This window comes from Rhinoraja longicauda, chromosome 1, assembly GCF_053455715.1.
Source record: "Rhinoraja longicauda isolate Sanriku21f chromosome 1, sRhiLon1.1, whole genome shotgun sequence".
Taxonomy (NCBI): domain Eukaryota; kingdom Metazoa; phylum Chordata; class Chondrichthyes; order Rajiformes; family Arhynchobatidae; genus Rhinoraja; species Rhinoraja longicauda.
The window spans coordinates 137293107-137314805 of record NC_135953.1 but is presented as its reverse complement, the minus strand read 5'-3'; the positions used below and the strand labels follow the sequence as shown (position 1 = coordinate 137314805).

At 44.6% G+C, this 21699-nt stretch overlaps 1 protein-coding gene across 1 annotated transcript; it reads left to right on the top strand.

Annotated features, from left to right (window-relative positions):
• Positions 1-8815: 8815 nt before the first annotated feature.
• Positions 8816-19882, top strand: grpel1 (GrpE-like 1, mitochondrial). Its single transcript, XM_078412819.1, has 4 exons — positions 8816-8972; positions 10746-10902; positions 15852-15933; positions 18917-19882. The coding sequence occupies exons 1-4, from the start codon at positions 8848-8850 to the stop codon at positions 19264-19266; spliced, it is 714 nt and encodes a 237-aa protein (XP_078268945.1). The 5' UTR covers positions 8816-8847; the 3' UTR covers positions 19267-19882.
• Positions 19883-21699: the final 1817 nt, after the last annotated feature.

Below are 21699 nucleotides of genomic sequence, written 5' to 3'. Positions count from 1 at the left end.
CAGGAAGACTAGTGGGAGAACTGGGAAGGGGGAGGGGATAGAGAGGGGAAGCAGGGACTACCTGAAGTTAGAGAAGTCAATGTTCATACCGCTGGGGTGTAAACTGCCCAAGCGAAATATGAGGTGCTGTTCCTCCAATTTGCGCTGGGCCTCACTCTGATAATGGAGGAGGCCCAGGACAGAAAGGTCAGATTGGGAGTGGGAGGGGGAATTGAAGTGCTGAGCCACCGGGAGATCAGATTGGTTGAGACGGACTGAGCAGAACATGCTCTATGATTCTAAATTGTAGTTATTCCACTTGCAGGAGAGAGTTTTGGCCTTTTTATTTACTGCATGGTGCAGTGCAACAAGGAAGATGCTGCCATTATCACCTGGTGCAATTTGCAAGAAACCCATGGCATAGCACCTGAAGTGCCGTCTAGGACGGCACGGTGGCGCAGCAGTAGAGCTGCTGCCTTACAGCAAATGCAGCGCCGGAGACTCAGGTTCGATCCTGACTACGGGCGCCGTCTGTACGGAGTTTGTACGTTCTCCCCGTGACCTGCGTGGGTTTTCTCCGAGATCTTCGGTTTCCTCCCACACTCCAAAGAAGTGCAGGTATGTAGGTTAATTGACTGGGTAAATGTAAAAAAAATTGTCCCTAGTGTGTGTAGGATAGATAGTGTTAATGTGCGGTGATCGCTGGGCGGTGCAGTTTTGGTGGGCCGAAGGGCCTGTTTCCGCGCTGTATCTCTAAATCTAAAAAATGGCACTAGGCTTGAGCTATAAATATGGACGACTACGCAGGGCGCTATCGAGACTGCAGCATTTGTCAACCTCAATGCCGTGGTTCCATTGAGAATGTATCAGCAGCATCTTCCAATTCATGACGCACCAAGGTATTGGGAACAGTGAGGCCCCTCTTCACTTCTGACCCCCACAGTAAAGGAGCAAACGCATCAATCAGCACAATGAATGCTTTATCCACCATCAAGAGAGTGGATTCTTATAAGTACCTGGGTGTCTACCTCAATAATAAATTGGACTGGACCGAAAACACCAATGCGCTATACAGAAAGGGTCAGAGCAGACTTTATCTGCTAAGGAGACTCGGGTCCTTTGGAGTGCAGGGGGCACTCCTAAGGACCTTCTACAACACGGTGGTTGCATCAGCCATTTTCTATGAGCAGCAGCATCTCAGCGGCGGAAGGGAAGAGACTCGACGAGCTGGTCAGGAAGGCCAGCTCTGTCCTGGGTTGCCCCCTCAACTCAGTGCAGGCGGTGGGAGAGAGGAGGATGATGGCAAAGCTAACATCGCTGCTGGACAACGACTCCCACCCCATTCAGGACACTGTCACTGCACTGAGTAGCTCCTTCAGTGACAGACTCCTACACCCAAAATGCGTGAAGGAGATATAGGAGGTCCTTCCTTCCCGCTGCTGTGAGACTGCACAACCAGCACTGCTCCCAGCAGAAGAGTCAACAATAACAGCTAAGAACACACAGAAAACTGATGACAATTAATCCTTGTCTTTACTTTTATTTATAATGTCTTGCTATCCACTTTGCTGCTGCAACACTAAATTTCCCTGGTGTGGGATGAATAAAGGAATATATTAATAATTCTCTTTCAAAGACCTATTAAATTAGTCTTCATCTCTCTTCTTTCCTTTGTCCTATGAATGTAATCTTTTCAATTGCTTATTCGTTTCTTTTTTTAAAATGACCATTGAATCTACTTCACCACCGTTATTGGGCAATGCACTCTAAATCACAATTGTCCGAATACAAAAAAATCTCATGTCGTGCTTGTTCTATTTGCCAATTTTTAAAATTCCATTCAATGTGTAACAAATTCACTTTTAACAATGAAATTGGATAGCTTCCAGTGAGAAGTTTTTTTGCTCGATTATTCCTAGTTCTTTTCCATAACTATTCTAAACAAATTGTTATTCCCAAATTCCTCGCTGATGAGACATCATGCACTTGCAACATTCTATTCATAAGAATTTGATGCAGTACAGCATCGTTCTATATAGCACTGGAAGTGCACCATGTATGTATGCCTGCTGCCTGATCCCCTATTTCTAAAAAAAATCACAAAAAGATTTCTACATGCAGTTGGTGCATGGTTAATGATTGGTTTAAAATCTGAGTTGTTGGTTAGCCACAATGAATTTTCTATTGTGTGGCTTAACCAGCACCTGGGCAGCAATAAATGCAGGGGGTAAGATAGCACAGACCTGCAGTCCTGCTAACTGAAACTCTGAGACCAATCCATTGAGGGGATTTTCAACTAAATCACACTTTAGTTATTCTTAAACTGTGGTCCCCAGGTTCTGGACACCCCCAACATTGGGAACATGTTTCCTGCCTCTAGGGATTTTCAACTAAATCACACAAGTTAGGAAAAGGGGACGTACAACGAGATCTGGGTGTCCTAGTGCATCAGTCACTGAAAGGAAGCATGCAGGTACAGCAGGCAGTGAAGAAAGCCAATGGTATGTTGGCCTTCATAACAAGAGGAGTTGAGTATAGGAGCAAAGAGGTCCTTCTGCAGTTGTACAGGGCTCTAGTGAGACCGCACCTGGAGTACTGTGTGCAGTTTTGGTCTCCAAATTTGAGGAAGGATATTCTTGCTACTGAGGGCGTGTAGCATAGGTTTACTAGGTTAATTCCCGGAATGGCGGGACTGTCATATGTTGAAAGACTAGAGCGACTAGGCTTGTATACACTGGAATTTAGACGGATGAGAGGGGATCTTATCGAAACATATGAGATTATTAAGGGGTTGGACACGTTAGAGGCAGGAAACATGTTCCCAATGTTGGGGGAGTCCAGAACCAGGGGCCACAGTTTAAGAATAAGGGGAGACCTGATATGAGAAAATAAAATTATGAGGACCATAAATAGGGTAGGCAGTTGTGACCTTTCTGCCAGGGTGGAAATGTCAGACTAGAGGCAATAACTTTAAGGTGAAAGGGGCAAATTTTAAAGATGTGTGGAGCAAGTTTTTTTTTTACACAGAACGCACTGCCAGGAATGGTAGTGGAGGTATTTTTTATGTGGCGTTTAAGAGGCTTTTGACATGCACACGAATGTAGAAGGAATGGAGGGAAATGAGCCAAAAGTAGGTAGATGAGGTTAGTTTATCTTGCCATTATGTTCTGCAAAGAGATTGTGGAGCAAAGAGTTTGTTCCTGGACTGTTCTTTCCAATGTTCTCTGAGGTTTTAATCAGGCAAATGGGAAAAATAAAAGTATACAATGAGAAATGTTGTCAGGGGACAAAACCTGGTTCAGAAGAATGCTAAGGACTATACCAGGGACTTGTTTAATGTAAAGGCTCAGGCATTGTGTTCATTCTAACCAGAGATTGTCAGATTTCTGAACATTTTCAGGGAATCGATGGTTAGGATAGTGCTGGACGTTTGAGTGAGATAGAATGTCTTTAAGAAAGACGGTAGATGTGAACACCACAATTATATGCAAAAATTAGATGTCAGATTAGAAAGAACTGCAGCACAGGACTGTACTGTCTGCTAAACAGAAATATTAAAGACAAGAGATCAGTACGACAGGTACATGGATAGGACAGGTTTGGAGGGATGTGGACTAAACGCGGGCAGGTGGGACAAGTGTAACTGGGACATGTTGGCCGGTATGAGCAAGTTGGACCGAAGGGCCTGTTTCCACACTGTATCACTCTAAGATCCCAAAATTATCAGATCATTTCAAAACTCTGCAATCCTGCCATATCTGGTTGTGAATGGAGTGGACAATTAAACAATGAAGGAAATGTCACAAACAGGGCACGGTGGCACAGCGGTAGAGTTGCTGCCTTACAGCGAATGCAGCGCCAGAGACTCAGGTTCGATCCTGACTACGGGCACCGTCTGTACGGAGTTTGTACGTTCTCCCCGTGACCTGCGTGAGTTTTCTCCGAGATCTTCGGTTTCCTCCCACACTCCAAAGACGTACAGGTTTGTAGGTTAATTGACTGGGTAAATGTAAAAATTGTCCCTAGTGTAGGATAGTGTTAATGTACGGGGATCGCTGGGCGGCACAGACTCGGTGGGCCGAAGGGCCTGTTTCCGCGCTGTATCTCTAAAAAAATATTTTAAAATCCCTGTCTTCAGAACGCTGCAGCCAAGCACGTGAATGCCCAAGTTAAAGTTGAAGGATTTACAACTTTCTCCAGCAAGATCTGCAAAGATGATCCATCTCTACTACCTGTGAGGTTACCAGCGTCACCAGAGCCAGACGTCAACCAATTCGCTTCAACCATTGTGATATCCAGAAACGCCCTGGGTGCAGCAAAGACAATGGGTCCTTGGAATATCTCAGCCTGAGTGCTGACAAAATGTGCCCAGGAACCAGGTCTGTACGGCTGCCAACACTGCTATGTACCTGGAAAATGTCCAAAATTGCTCAGGTACATTCAATGTTCAGCCTACTTACAATAAATACACTGCTACTTCACTCAGGATGTGTTTCCTGAAGTAGGCCACAGGTAGAGTGTGCCAAAAGAAGTCAATTCAGCATTATATAGAGAGAGTCCTTTTACTCACTGGAACTTGGATCAAAGCCCTGTCCCTCCCCCCTGCTGCACATTGCTGTGCCAGGATGCTGGATAAAGGATCTGCCTTTCGGTAACACGGCTTTTTTTATTTCAAAATAAACTTTATTCAGAACTAATATACGCAACGCAAATAAACGTGCGAAAAAACTCTTCATACATTCTCTGTACATTCAATAGTGTCATACTCAGTAGTGTTCACAAGTATCTTTACACAAAACACCTTGGCAACTCACGTGGGCCCCTGAGGTGATGTCCCTTCCCTTGTTTGAGTGGTGGCCCCATTGAACTCAGCCCCTCAACGTCCAGCAGCAGAAGGACCCTGGACTGCGGCTGTTTGACCCAGATCCCACAGAGCCTTTATGTTGACTGCACCGAGCTTCAGTGCATCATTCAGCACACACTCCTGCAGTCTGGAAAGAGTAAGTGGGCAGCGTTCCTCCGACAGACATCTCGCCCTGTTGGTAATATTGCTGCAACAATGAAATCTATATACTCAAACTCTCGTTTTTTGTTCGTTTGTTCCTGAACTGCAGCCAAAATGGTACACGATAGCACGACAATTTTAGGCTCACCGTCGTCCCTTTGGTGGTAATGGAAGAAGTTTAATTGAAATCGGTGTTATGTTTTTAAAGTTATTCACATTTTAAAGTTTAAATCTATCTCCAAGGGAGGGAGGGAAGGAGGGAGAGAGGAAAAGGGGTGTTGTGGGGAATGGAGTGGGGGAGGGGGAGGAGGGCAGGGGAGAGGGTGCTGCACCAATGCAGGAGAGGTTTGGGCCCAACAATGAAATCTATATACTAAAACGCTCGTTTGTTTTTTTTTGTTTGTTCCTAACCTACAGCCAAAATGGTACACGATAGCGCAACAATTTGGTCTAGTGGTTTAACAAAAATCTCATGTTTGAGGCAATGTTCAATGTCTGCCTGTGAGGAAGAGATGAGGCCAAGGCTGCAGCCACTCCGCGCTGAGATGTGAGGCTCAGGGCTTCACCCTGGTTGGCACATTGAGTGTGGCCATTATTGGGGACTGGCAACACCTGTTTTATGTGTTTGACCCAGATCCTACTGACCCATCATCTCCGATTGCATGTGAAGGAGGTGGCAGTCTCCGCCTTTCCTTGACTGCAGAGCTCTCCCTGCTATCTATGTAAGCCATTCCATTATTATAGCAATTTGCTGTGAATAAGAAAGTATCCATATACAGAATCTGTAGACCAAATATTCTGACTGGGTTTTGCAATGGCCTACAGTCCACATTTGATTCAGTGCAGGAGGTGGTCATGCAGCTCAGAGAACTGACATTGAACATTTCAAGACTAATTGGCGGCAGTAGTCTTTGTAAAACAATCATTGGGGAGTTTAAAACATTGGGGTTCCTTAATTCTAGCCTAGGCAATGTCCCCATTGAACTCAGGGTGCAATGCTGTGTTTAAAGATGAAGTAGGATTAAAGAAGAACTGTGTAGAGTATAAATGCCTTTGCTGGGCAAATTGCCTGTTTCTGTCGTCTGATTTACAAACACTAATTCTGTTTGTCTCAACTTAAAGTTCACAGTCTACAGAAACGTGCCAAGTTCAGAATACCACACAACTATATTTGTCCTGAACCACTTGATTTTTAGTCTGTTTAGTACTGATAACCAGATTCAGGCTTATACTTTTTAACTTTAAAAAAAAATATCGATATCCAGATGTTCATTGCGGATATTTGTTCGAGAGATAACAGCAATAATGTACATTGCTACAATAGTTTAGTTTTGAATTTAACATATAATTGAGGCGGTCGGTGCAATATCGTGCTAACCCTCACTTTTGTGAAAAATGAGTTACATGCATTAACACGATCCTTACCCACTACCCTACAACCTGTAAAAAATTCATATTTAAATTCTACTGATAAGTTTGTCAAATAACATAGGCACCTTCTTGTTTTTTTTTGTGATTTATAGATTTTTCAAATGTGAATATCTCATAACGACACATTTGTGGGTTAGCAGTATATTGCCCCAACCCAGTATATTGAACTTCATAAACAAGGATAACATTTTTTATTTCTGCCATTCATGGTAAGATTTTGCATTATTTTGTGTGCGAGATATACAGGGTTGCACTGTTTCACATATCAGCTAACCAATGAAAAGATCAGGTCCTGATTTATACCAGCTCTTCACCTTCCCTTCCTTGTCTGAAGAAGGATCCCAATCTGAAACATCACCCATCCTTTTTCTACAGAGATGCGGCCTGACCCGGTGAGATTTGTGAAGGGTCTCGACCCGAAACGTCACCCATTCCTTCTCTCCTGAGATGCTACCTGACCTGCTGAGTTACTCCAGCATTTTGTGAAATAAATACCTTCGATTTGTACCAGCATCTGCAGTTATTTTCTTACTCTACCACTGTGTCTACTTAAATTGGATTCATGCTTCTGTACCACGTCAGGCAGCATTGGTCATTTCAGTGACTGTCAATGGTTTTTAACTCATCAATTCACCAATTGAAATTTTCTTGGCTCTAGGTATTAAGTTAAATGTCTTCAATTATATTGTGGATGCAGTAGAGTTCTATTGTTTGCAAATGCCTAATCTCTGCTTCCATGACTTTTTAAAATAAAACAAAAAGACGTACAGCTCGTGGAGGTGAAATATAAAATTATCAGAGAAAGCAAAGAAGAACAGTTCATTAAATATGATCAATTGGCCTAATTGTTGTTGTTGTTGTTCGTCCTTCGGGTTTGAAGATGACCTTGACTTCACTTTCAGTTGGAGGATTGGTGACTGTGGGTCAGGAAGTGACTGGTGAGGCCAATCCGGGCCCGGAAGGCACGCCCACACGTAGGGCACAAGTGGATGGGTGCTGCAGTGGAAGTGGAGGTAGCCCAGGCCTTGCGCGCGGTGCGTTTCCTCTGGGCCTCTGCAGTGCGTCTGTTCTCTGCTGCACGGGCTCCTGTGGTGAGCTTGCTACGCCAGGTTGGACGGTCCAGAGCAAGAGACTCCCAAGTGCTGAGGTTGATGTCCAAGTCTTTGAGGGACACTTTGAGGCAGTCCTTAAACCGTTTCTTCTGTCCTCCTACTGAGCGCTTGCCCTGACACAGTTCTCCATACAGAAGCTGTTTTGGCAGTCGACTCTCGGGCATTCTGACGACATGGCCTGCCCATCTGGCTTAGGCTTTCCATAGGAGGGTGTGGACGCTGGGGATTCCGGCCCGTTCCAAGACCTCTGTCGGGAGTTTTGTCCTGCCACCTGATGTGAAGGAGTCTGCGTCGGCAGCTCAAGTGAAAGTGGTTGAGCTGTTTGGTATGTGTGCTGTAGACAGTCCAGGTCTCACTGGCATAGAGAAGAGTGGTGAGTACCACTGCATGGTAGACCTTCAGCTTGGTGGTAAGGCTGAGTCCTCTCCGCTCCCAAACGTTCCCACGGAGGCGCCCAAAGGCAGCGCTGGCCTTGGCAATCCTGTTGTTGACCTCGGCGTCAATGTTCACCACTCACGAAAGTGTACTACCCAGATAGGTAGTATAGGTACCCAGATAAGTAGTATAGGTTGATTTATTCACAAAATGCTGGAGTAACTCAGCAGGTCAGGCAGCATCTCGGGAGAGAAGGAATGGGTGACGTTTCGGGTCGAGACCCTTCTTCAGACTCTGATCTACGACCACATCTAGGTAGTATAGGTACCCAGATAGGCCTGATACAGACAGATAGTGGTGCAGTTCTAGTGCAAATATCTCTAGTGCAAATATTCAATCAGTAAAACATCCGAAGTTTATAGATCACGAAGCAGCAACTCTTCAAGAAATAGTTATAAATGTCAACTTATCCAAGAAGTCGAACTAAAATAATTGTTTGCAAACATTTTTATATAATTTTATAACATTATATAAATCATTCACAGAGTGAGAGTTGTGTACACTGCCCAGTCTGGCACACACAATCTGCTTACTAAAATGGCGCTGAATGGCCCTACCATGGTTTTCGGAGTCGAGTGATCGGTCTAACTCGCTCATCCAGTATCTTTGGTTGGCGCCTCGGTGCAGCAGCAGCAGCGCCCCCTGCCGTCAGTGAGCGACGACCGAACGACCGGGGGCACGCCAACCGCCGTCGTGCCGCGCGCACGCGCGCGCGCTCGAGTTCAAACAACACAATCCGTGCGCGCGCTCTCTACCGCTGGCCGGCTGACGTCGCTCGCAGATTAGCGGGCAGTAGGGAGGGAGTGGGAAGGTGCGTGGTGACGTAGAGGGGGAGGTGCGTGGTGACGTTGAGTCCGAGGTGCGTGGTGACGTTGGGGGGGACGGATGGCGACGGCGGCGGTGATGGCGGGCGCGTGCTGGGGCTGGGCCGCGCGGGCGCTGCCCGGTAACGGACGGCTCGCGCTACTGCTGCTCGCGGCCCGGGTCCGCGGGCCCTGGACTGGCGGCAGGTGGGTGGGTGAAGGAGGGAGAGGGAGGAGGTGGGTGAGGGGGGGAGGTGGGTGAGGGGGGGAGGTGGGTGGTGGGTGAGGGGGGGAGGGAGGGAGGGAGGGAGGTGGGGGTGAGGGGGGGAGGTGGGGGTGAGGGGGGGAGGTGGGTGGGTGGGCAGCCAGCCAGCAGGGGCCCCAGGGTGGGGGTGCATAGGAGGGTGAGCAAGAAAGGAGGTTGAGGGGGGGACAGGGGAAGATAGGAGGGTGAGCGGGATTGGGTGATGGAGCAAGGGGGCAAGAGGGTGAGGGGGGCAGGACGGGGAAGGGGGCAGATGGGTGAGGGGGGCAGGAAGGGGAAGAGGGCAGGAGGGGAAAGTGGTGAGGGAGGGGGAAGGGGTGGGGGGGCAGGAGGGCGGGGGGGGGGGAAGGGGGTGCAGGAGGGGGGAGGACGGTGAGGGGGGGACAGGAGGGCGAGGGGGGATAGGGTGAGGGTGGGGTAAGGGGGCCAGGAGGGTGAGTGGGGTGCAGGAGGGTGAGGGGTGGATAGGAGGGTGAGGGGTGGATAGGAGGGTGAGGGAGGTGCAGGTGGGAGAGGGGTGGATAGGTGAGGGGCTGGGGGCAGGTAGGTGATGGGGAAGTGGTGGGCAGGTGGGTGAGGGGCTGGTGGGCAGGAGTGTGAATGGGAAGTGGAGGGCAGAAGGGGGAGATCCCCCGAGGTGGTGGCAAGAGCCCGGGTCTGCCCGCTTAGTCCTGACCTCTGCGCCGGTCAACCACCGCCTCAGGGGTCCCCACCTCGGTCACACTTACTTCGAGGCCAGGGAATAGATTGGCTCCTGAGAGCTCTGCTCCCTCTGTAGTGTTTATCCGCCCACTCCTGGTCCAGGGCTCACTGTTTTCCCCCCATCTCCCTTAAATCAGTCTGAAGAAGGGTCCCGACCTAAAAGGTCACCTATCCATGTTCTCCAGAGATTGCTCCTGACCCGCTGAGTTTCTCCACACCTGGTGTCCTTTTGTGTCTTCCCTTAGACTGCAGGTTCCCAGCCTCCGGCCAAAGTCCAACATTTGGCCGCATGGATTGGAACAGTGCTGTGAGGATGGCCCACAATTTTCTTTAAACAGCTGCAAAGCCAAAATAAAATGTGTTAAAAATTCTAATTACTTTGACATAATTAACACTTCATCATGCTAACTTAAAAGCTAGTCTGAAAGTCCAAATGTTTGATCAGTTTTCGGCTGTGGATGAAAAAAGTTGGGTGCCATGCTCTTAAACAAACCACCCTCTTCCTGTGTTCCCTTCTCCCCCTCTGCTTCCCCTTTGCCTGCCATCCTTCCCTCCCCTTCCCCCTCCTCAGCCACCCCTGGACTCCCCACCACCATTCGAATAGCCTTCCATCCCTACAGAATTGGGATTGTCCTCAATATGTGTCCGATATCCCCTTCTTGAAACCTGAGTTCCTGGACTCAGTGGGCAAGTTTTTGTTATGACTTTAAACTGCCTTTTTGCCTGTTAAAGTTGCCTAATATTACATCAGCTTAACTGTCACATCGCCTTAGCTGGCAATAAACAGCAACATGGATGAGAATGCATCTGATATTAAAAAGCATATTCTTAAAGACAATTGTTTTTGAATGTGCAACATTGATGACCAGGAAAGGTCCATCATAGGTAGCCCACGTAAAATAACATACTTTTCCAACTCTTTCCTTTTGGCAACTCAAATTTTGGATTAGAACAAGCGATATGTTTCATTTGTTTTATTTATTAAAGTGAAATAAGTTGAATACATTCCCTAGGCTACTTTGTACAGCTGCACAACAAAAAAATACTGGACAAAACTATGAAGATGGCCAGAGCCATCCTCAGAATGGAGAGAAAGAACAACCAAACGCCACAGAGAAAACTCTAATAGAAGAAAAGGCAAAGCTCGAGGGACAAGTCAAGGATCTAACGGTAAATATGAAATAAGAAATGTTCCATTTAAACCTTTATTGATTTCTTGCTTGATCTAAGTATAGTTACATTTGTACAATGCAAAATATCCTCAATTTCTTCAACTATCTTTACTTGGAGATAAAGATACAGATGGTACGCTGAATGAAAAGCAGAGAGGAATGTGGTTTTGCAAAGTCTTTTACCCTCACCTCCCTGATAAAATGCAGGTTTTTCATAAAGTAATACAATACAGAAGCAGGCCTTTTGCCCCATTCTGCCCAAACCAACAATATGTCCTCCCGATGTTATATGAAGCTGCACCATAACTTCCCAGCTGATGTATTGAATGCCCCGACTAATGAAGGCTCCATATCCATATTGATTCAAATTCAGTCTGAAGAAGGGTCTCGACCCGAAACTTCACCCATTCCTTCTCTCCAGGGATGCTGCCTGTCCCGCTGAGTTACTCCAGCATTTTGTGTCTACCTTCATATTCATATTAACCCAGTTTATCAGCACTTGGCCCGAAGCAAAGATACTAGAGGAGCAAGATGAACCACTCCGTTGAAATCGCCTATACTGAAGTGCAGTATGCAAAGGAGCGTAATGTCTGCCATTTTAGTAATCAAAACCCGCCGTTTGCTATGCCTCTCAGTGTAATCAGTGTTTTGGGGGAACAGTAGGTGTGATGATACCATAAAAATGCAGAATATATCTCATCTATCAATTCACAGATTTGTGTTATTTTTCTTTTAAAATGTTTCTGCAAGTTTTTGCCTACTAAAACAGTGCCATGACATACTACGGTTTTTAGGGTCGAGTGGTCTATCTTGCTCTGCTCAATTATCTTTGGACGAAGCCTTCTCCACATTTGCGATTCAAATGCTCCTCTAGATACTTAAATAATGTGAGATTACTTACCTCCTCAACTCTCTCAGACAATGTATTCCAAACTGCAACCACTGAAAAAAAATCTTCCTTGTACCCACTCTAAATCTCTTGCTCCCTATCTTAAAACTATGCTCTTTGGTTATAGATTCTATTGCTATGGGGAAAGGTTTGCTACTATACCCTATACATGTCTTTCATAATTTTGCACATCTCAATCAGATACCCTTCAGCCACCACAATTGAAGGAAATAAATGCAGGCTATCCAGCTTCTCCTCGTGACTGAGACATTCTGTACCAGGCAACATCCTGGGTGTATCTCCTCTATATCCTGTCAAACAAATATGATTTTTTCTATACCATGGCAACTAAGCTTCCAAATGTGCCCTCCTGAAGTTATATGAAACTGTTGCATTACTTCCCAGCTGATGAATGCCCTGGTTAATGATGACGGACATCCCATAGTCTAGTCTTCTCTACTGCCCTATTTCCTTGTGCTACCACCTCTTGGGAGCTTGTACACCACAGTCCCTCTGTTCCTCAATACTACTTTGGGCCATATTCTTCAGAGTGTATGTCCTATCCTTATTTATAACCACCTAAAAATATCACTTTGCACTTGTCAGAATTATATTCCATCTTCCATTGTTTTGCTCATTTAGCTGATGAATATGTTTCCGTAGCCTGAGGCTCTCCTCACTATTTACAACAAGACACAAGAAAGTCACAAGAAAATAGGAAAAGCATTCGATCTTCAAGCCTGCCCCACCATTTAATATGAACTTGGCTGACCTTTACTGGCCTCAGCTGAGAATTCCAGCCATTCACCATTCTCTTTGAGACATTAGTATGTAACTCAGTTTTTAATGACTAGTCCCTTTTCTTGCAGGTATGTCCCCATAGTTTTGTACTGTTCTGTTTTCTTCCACTAGTGAAAATGTTCCAATGTCTACACTATCAAGCCGCCTACGATCCTGTTTTTTCAGGGAGGTGAGGGCAAAAGACTGCAAAAACCAGATCCCTCTACTTTTCATTCAGCGTACCATCTGTATCCTTATCTTTAAGTAAAGATAGTTGAAGAAATTTAGGACATTTTGCATTGTCCCTCTCTCTTCTAACTTCCCAGGACTATAGACCTAAACTATTCAATTTCTCTTGTCATCCCAGGAATTAGAGTGGTGAATCTTTTTTGTACTGCCTATTTCATCTTTTCCATATATATCATCTATGTGGAGAAACTTCCCCTCTGGTTCTACAAAATATTTTGATCTCTAATTTAAACCTCTGCCCTCTCGTTCTTCATTGCCTGATTCTGAGAAAAAAAGCTGCGTGCATTCACCCTGTTTATTCCCATCATGATTTTCTATGTTTATACCTCAGTCTCCTGTGCTCCATGGAATAAAATCCTAGCCTGCCCAACCTTCCCTCTAGCTCGTTCCTTCAAGTTCCGGCAACATCCTCGGCTATTTCCAGGTTAATGGGATCTTTTCTATAGTTGGGTGACCAAAACTCAACACAATATGCCAAGTGCAGCCTCACTAACATCTTGTACATCTGTAACATAGTATCTATCCCATCTTCGGTTCTCAATTGCCTTACTCATGAAGGCCAGTGTGCAAAAAGCCTTCAACACCCCAAACAGAATACTTCAAACAGAATTAAACACCATTTGTTCACTTGACCAGCCGATTGAGATCCTATTATAATTGTTGATAACCATCGCCACTGTCTACGATACCACCTATTTTGGGGTCATCTGCAAACTTACTAATCATGCCTTGTGTATTCTCTTTAAACTTTAAAGCACAGAAACAGATCCTTTGCCCCACCGAGCCTGTGCTGATCAGCGATCACCCTGTACACTAGCACTATCCTACTCACTAGGGACAATTTTTTTTACCGAAGCCAATTAACCTATGAACCTGTACATCTTTGGAGTGTGGGAGGGAACCGGAGCACCCGGAGAAAACCCATGCGGTCACTGGGAGAACGTACAATCTCCCTACAGACAGCATCCATAGTCAAGATCGAACCTGGGTCTCTGGCACTCTAAGGCAGCAACTCTATCACTGTGCCGACCCAATTCTCATCCAAATCATTGATACAGGTGACATCAGCAATGAACCCAGCTTCAATCCTTGAGGCACACCACCAATCACAAGCCCTCTGACTGGAATAAATATCTTCCATCATCACTCTGCTTCCCACCATTTCTGTATCCAGTTACCCAGCCCTTCCTGGATCTAACTTTACAGAGCAACCTACCATATAGAAACTTATCAAAGGCCTTGCTGAAATCCATATACACTACATCCACAGTCCTGCCCTCACCAGCCTAATTGGTTACTTTAAAAAAAATCGATTAAATTCACAAGACATGATCTCCCATGCACACAACCATGCTGACTATTCTAGATCAATCTCTGCGATTCCAAATATGTGTACATTTTATCCCTCAGAATCTTTTCCAGTAACTTTCTGACCTGGTTTAGTGGTCTGTAGTTCCCAGGTTTTCTTTGCAGTCAACAATAGCCACTCACCAGTCTTCTGGCACTTCACCCGTGTCTAATGATGATTCGTACATCTCGGCCAGGGCTCCTGCAATTTATTTTGTTACTTCCCGCATTGTCCTTGGATACGTCGGATAATACTGGGGGTTTGTCTAAATTCATACATTTTAGGACATCCAGCACTACCTCAGCTTTAATACAGACTGTAATCAAGACATCACCATTAATTTTCCCAAGTTCATGCATCTTTGTGACTTTCTGCAGTAAAGACAGGAAAATTTTAATTGAGCTTGTTTGTCTCGTGCAGCTTCACATGGAGATGACCACTGGTATCTGAGGAGCCGTATTTTCGCTCTAGTTACCCCTTTTCCCTTTGTCTATATACTACAACTCATTTGTTTGTTTGTTCCTGAGCTACAGCCAAAACGGTACACAATTTTAGTCCCACCAAGTCAAGTTAAGTTTATTTGTCACATACACATACAAGATGTGCAGTGACATGAAAGGTCACCCACAGCCCAGCAATAGAGCAATAAAAATAAACAATTTCACACACAATCACAACTAACACAAACAAAAAAAAGAAACATCCATCACAGTGAGCCTCCTCCAGTCCCCTTCCCTGTGATGGAAGGCCAGAATGTCTTTTCTCTTCCCCTGCCGTCTTCTCCCGCGGTCAGGCTGTTGAAGTTGCCACGTTCCAGGCCGCGCTGGACGGTGAAAGGTCCGCAGCGGGCCGACCCCAAGCTCCGCGATCCGGGGCAGGCGAAGACGCTGCCACTGCATGTCGGGGCGGTCGGGGCTCCCGACATTGAAGCCCCCGCTGGGCGGAGAAAATCCCGCGGCCTAGTTCAGGCTGCGCCGGATGGTGAAAGGTCCGCGGCGGGCCGACCCAAGACCTGCGATCCGGGGCGGGCGAAGACACTGCCGCTGCCGGAGCTCCCGATGTTGGATCCCCACCCAGGGGCCTGCGATTAATTGTTCCTATTTTAAAGTTGAAATCTATCTTCTAGGGAGGGGAGGGAGGATAAGGGGGGAGGAGAGGGTGCTGCACTAATGCAGGAGAGGTTTGGGCCCAACTGGTCTAGTATACCTTTAAAAATATCTTTTGATTCTCCTTAATCCTATCTACCAGAGCTATCTCATGTTCTCTTTTTGGCGTTCGGATTGCCTCCTTAAACATGGTCTATAATCCTCCTGGGGTACATTTGATCACAACTGCTTCCTTTTTCCTAACTGCACCCTCAGTTTCTCTCCTTCCAGGGTTCATTGCCGTACCTGCCTTGCCCTTCTAAGTTACGTGCATTGAACTTGAACTCTTACCTGTGTGAGCTCTTCCAGCACATATTATCAGAAGTGGTCAAGAATGAGCACTGTATTCTAACCCAATTGTTCCAGTCAGTTTGTACCCATAACATTGCTTATGATTGTTCCTCGGCTAATGAATTAGAAATTGTGATGGAAATTTTAATAGATTTAATGTAAAGAGAATTATTTTTATTGATATAAAATTTGCAAATATGTGGCTATTTGAGGTGAAAATTATATGGAACTTTTGATTTTTGTAGGACAAATATAAAAGAGCACTAGCAGATACTGAAAACTTGCGTCAGAGAAGTCAAAAACTTGTAGAAGAAGCGAAGTTGTATGGTAAGAGCATTCCAACTTTGGAGATCAGTAACGTTTCATTTATATGTAATCCACAATCTCATCATGATTATTTTACATTTGCAGATTGTTTATATGAGAATTGTGATGATTGTGTAATGGTGCTATATTGTCACAAGTGCCTCAGTATAGTGAGATTTTTAGTTTTATAGTTTGAATTGTCGTTTGTTCGGTGGCATTATAGATGCTGGATATTCTTTTAAACCGTAATATATCTGAACTTGCTGGTTTGGTTTATTATTGTTGTGTTCACTGAAATACAGGGAAAAAAACTTCACAATTTAAAAAAAATACAGTGCAGTTAAACTTCAGTGTGGTTCGACCAGGACAGATTGTGGCTGTTATTTACACCAATGAACTTGATTGACATCATTTTCCACTTTGGCGCCATTGGTGCTGATTGGGTCAATGACTTCACCATGCTTCCTGTCTTGCTGACGTTGAGAGAGGTTGTTGTCTTGACCCCATGTTACTAAGTTCTCTCCCTTTCCTGTAAACCGTCTCGTCATTGTTCGACGTCTGGCCTTCAGCAGTAGTGTCATCTGCAGACTTGTGGTTAGACTTAGAGCAGAATTTTGCCAAGCAGTCACGAGTGTACAGAAAGCATAATAGGGTTCTTCTACTAGCTGCAATTTATTTTTTTCCCTTGTTATTTCCTAACTTTGATCTGTTTTAACATAATTTTATTCTTCCACCACTATCTTGAATTTCCCCTTTTAGTTTCGACATCAGTAATTTATTTTTCTTTCCATGTAGCTTGTTCGAAATAGTAAAAGCTAATCGTATTATTTTTACAGTGGTGTCTTAAAATGTATCTAATTTTTAAAATTGGGAGCAGCTGTTATTGGGTAAGTCCACATCCGAGGTGAAAGTCGTTTAAAGAGCAGCTGATCAGAGTTCAAGACTGACATGTTCTAATAAGGAGGAGGAACAATGATCTCAAGATAAGGAAACCTTGGATGAAGAGAGTGGGTGTAAATTTGGTCAAAAAGAAAATGGAAGCATAACGATTGACAGGAGATAGTGATCGACTTCAGGGAAAAACCGGTCCACATACGCCAGTTTGCATTGACTGCGCCAAAGTAGAGATGGTTGAAAACGTCTAATTCTTAGGAGTCAATATTACCCAACACTTCTCCTGGACCACCCATATTGAAACAACGACCAACAAAGCACACCAATGTCTCTACTTCCTTAGAAAGCTTAGGAAGCTCAGCCTGTTCCCTATAACTCACACCAACATCTATCTACATAGATAGCCATAGAAAGCATTTTATCAGAATGCATCATAGCTTGGTTTGAGAACTGCTCCACCCAAGACCGCAAGATATTGCAGTAAATTATAGACGCAGCCCACACCATCACACAAACCAACCTGCCTTCCATTTACACCACATGCTGCCTCGGCTAGGCCAGCAGCGTAATCAAGGACGAGTCACACCCTGGCCACTCCCTTCTCCCATCGGGCAAAAGGGATATAGAAGTGTGAAAACGCACACCTCCAGGTTCAGGGACAGTTATTTCTCAGCTTTTATCAGGTAACTGAATCATCCTACCACAACCAGAGAGCAGTCCTGAACTATCTACCTTATTGGTGACGCTGGGACTCTCTTTGATCGGACATTACTGTCTTTACCTTGCACTTGGGCGGCACGGTAACGCAGCGGTAGAGTTGCTGCTTTACAGTGAATGCAGCGCCGGAGACTCAGGTTCGATCCTGACTACGGGCGCTGCACTGTAAGGAGTTTGTACGTTCTCCCCGTGACCTGCGTGGGTTTTCTCCGAGATCTTCGGTTTCCTCCCACACTCCAAAGACGTACAGGTATGTAGGTTAATTGGCTGGGTAAATGTAAAAATTGTCCCTAGTGGGTGTAGGATAGTGTTAATGTGCGGGGATCGCTGGGCGGCACGGACTTGGTGGGCCGAAAAGGCCTGTTTCCGGCTGTATATATATGATATGATATGATATGATAAACATTATTCCCTTATGTATCTATAAGCTGTAAAAGGCTCGCTTGAAATCATGTATTGTCTTTCGCTGACTGGATAGCATGCAACAAAAGCTTTTCACTGTATCACGGTACACGTGACAATAAACTAAACTGTACTAGTAAAGCATTTGACAAGATCTTTTATGGTCGGTTGATCCAGAAGATTAAGATGCATGGAATCCTTGGTGACTTGGTTTGGATTGAGAAAGATGAGAGATGGCAGAAGTGTGTTATTCTGGCGGGAGATCTGTGATCAGTGATATTGTGCAGTGAGTAGTGGTCACACCTCTATTTAGATCTCTAAATGATCTATATGGGTGTTTCTGTAAATAAGAGTACCAACCTGTGACATGGGTGGCTAAATTTGAAAGTTATTCAATCATAATGAAATACAACAGCATTAAAAATGGGCCTACCTGTGATCCTTTTGACCTAATTTGTGATCAAAATTTAATACTTTCTAAATTTGAAGGGAAAAAAAGAGTTTTTAAAAGTTTATAAGACATATTGGACACTTACTGATTTCTAAGCCCCCTTACAAAATATCAGCATCTAATCCACCACGAGGCCTGTAGTTCACGCTAGGGTCATTATAATAGCGTTGTTTGAATTTTTTTTGAAATCGCAAGTGCAAAAAAAAAAACATTATAGCGTTGACAACCTTAGACAACGGGAGGGATTACAGAATGTTCTTTTTAACATTACTCTATCCACACTTTGGTGATATTGAAATGACCCAACTCGTGATGATCATTATAATATAAAACATCAAACAATCAATTTTCTAAAAGGCTGAAAACAAGAGGTCAGCAAAATAATTTTTAAATACCTGCACCTTCAAACGATTTAAAATGTCACTATTGGTGAATGAGTAAATCAGAGGATTAACAATTTCAATACTTTTCAATGATTTATTACTTTCTATTGCTACTATATATTTACAAGTATCCCATCACTTTTTTTCCCCTTTTAAGGTATTCAAGGGTTCTGCAAGGACCTTTTGGAGGTGGCAGATGTTCTTACGAAAGCAACAGAGAGTGTACCCAAGGAGGAGATAACTGATGCAAACCACCACCTTAAGAGCCTCTACGAAGGTCTCATCATGACAGACAGGCATCTACAGAAAGCGTTTTCCAAGCATGGCCTTGTCAAACTGAATCCTATTGGAGCCAAGTTTGATCCCTATGAGCATGAAGCTCTTTTCCACAGTCCTGTGGAAGGGAAGGAGCCAGGCTCTGTGGCACTAGTGTCCAAGATTGGTTACAAGCTCCATGGACGTACGCTTCGACCAGCATTAGTTGGAGTTGTCAAAGGAGCAGAGTGATGGTTTTAGGACTGGCTGATGTAGTATAGTTCAAGAAGGACCATTATACTTCATATTCTTTGACTAATGAATCTTTATGATTTACTGTTTATGAAGACAATACTGAATTCTATATCAAATAAGGATCTGCATATTTGAACGATTTCTATTAAAAGTGGGTGTGTTGTTAAAATTGGCATTTTTTCTGCTTCTGGTAGTCACCAATAAATATTCAGATCTTTATTACCCCTGAATTTCTTACAGACTTTTCCGCTGAATTCACAATGTTGCATACCTGTTCATACTTGGTATCGACCCTGGGCTACTTCTGAGAATCACACATTTCTCTCCTGATCAAGCTCATTGTTCTAACTATTGAAATTCATTCTCAAATGGGGGGGGGGGGAGAATAGTCCTTTCTTCAGTGTCCACGTATGGTTTTAACATAGTCCATTGTACTCTGTACAAAATTGAATATTTAAATTCTGTTTTTGGAAAATCGAACAAGTATTAAGTTGAATGTCGTGAAAAATGCTTTTCTGTTGCAATGTCACTCGTATTACAACAGGAATGTTTCCTACATATTCAGTGAATTACAAAGTACTATTAAAGTCAGATAAAGCATGCTAATAGGTCCTTCAATTAATTGTGACTATGCCAACCAACAATCACCAATTTACACCAATTCCATTTTATTGTCCAAACTCTTCCCAGATTCTACCTTGCTTACACAGGAGGGGTAATTTAACAACGATGATTAACCTACCATCTTTGTTGAGGAATCTGGAGTAAACAGATGATCCACTCGGGCATAGAATGCACAAACAGAAGCTCGAGGGTGTGGAGAGAGTAGGTGAGATTGTCATTGGGCAGTAGTGTGGGTGATAACAGGCATGGAGCTACAAAGCAGCACAAAACCTTGCCCCTCCAAACATCTACTCCGCATCCTCTATGCCATGCCTGGTGCCTCTTTTAACTGCAGTGATTGCTGACTCCACCACCCGTGGCAGAGTTCTTCTGATGCCAACCACTAAAATCTTTCCTTCTGATCTCAAAAATTCCTTCCTTTCACCTTAAACTTTTGGTATCCTGACACCCCGATCATGGGGGAAAAATGATTCCAACTAACCCCACCCATCTCAGGTCGCCCCCTCCCCTAACTAATGCCCTTCAATCCAGACAACATCCTGGTAAAACTCTACACTCCCAAGCCCAGTCACACCTCCAATTACATGATCTAAGATGCGCTGGAGAAGTGGGGCAAGAAATGGCAGATGAAATACAACTCAGAGAAGTGCAAAGTGTTGTATTTTGGTAAGTTAAACTAGGGCAGTACTTGCAAAGTAATTGGCAGAGTCCTGGAGAGTGTTGTAGAACAGAGACATGGCACAGATACACAGAAGTCCAAAAGTGGTGGTACCAGTGGGCAGTTGGCCGATTTGTTTTTAGCAGTCAAGGCATTCGAGTACATGAGCTCTTGTCAAGTGCAAAATGCTGAATTAACTCAGCAGGTCAGGCAGCATCTGTAGAGGGCAATGGACAGATAACATACCAGTTTGGGACCCTTCTTCAGACTTAAGTCTGAAAAAAGGTCTCTACCCAAAACGTCATCAGTTGCATTCCCTCCTCAGATGCTACCTGAACCACTGAATTCCTGCAGTAAGTAGTGTTTTGTTCAAAATTGCAGCATTTTCAGTTTCTTGTATCTCCAGTTGGAATGTCAAATTGCAACTGTCAAATTGTTGGTGATGCTGCACTTGTCATATAACATGGAAACAATTCAACGATATTTTTTGTCACATGCACCTAGGTACAGTGAAATGCTTTATTTTGCAAACAACTGTGTAAAATCATACAGCAGACCTCACAGAGGCAGCATGCAAGAGTTACCACATTTCTGGCGCCAACAGTTACAAATGTTCACCGAAGAGTTCTATCTTCTCAGAATCAGAATTACCTTTATTTGTCATCCAAAAAACAAGTCTTTTGGACGAGATTTCGTCACCCACAGTCCAACAATAAGAGCAATAAAATAAGCAATTACACGCACAACCAACACAAAACAAAAAAAAAGAAACATCCATTACAGTGAGTCTCCTCCAGTCCTCTCCTCACTGTGATGGAAGGCCAGAATGTAATTTCTCTTCCCCTGCCGTCTTCTCCCGCGGTCAGGCTGTTGAACTTGCCACGTTTCAGGCCGCGCCGGACAGTGAAAGGTCCGCAGCGGGCCGACCCCAGCCCTGCGATCCGATTCTGCCTGCTGCAACTCATTCTCAGCAGCCCCCCACCCTTCGTTCTCGGTGGCGCGTAAACCCCTACGCTCTCGACAGTCCAACTAACCTCTTGGTGGTTGTTCACGGGTCCCTCCTTGCTCTCAGCTGCATGGGTCCCGTAGTCACTGGTGGCTTGGGGCAGTTTGCAGTGCATTGTGGGTCGACCAAGGGCCTACCAAGA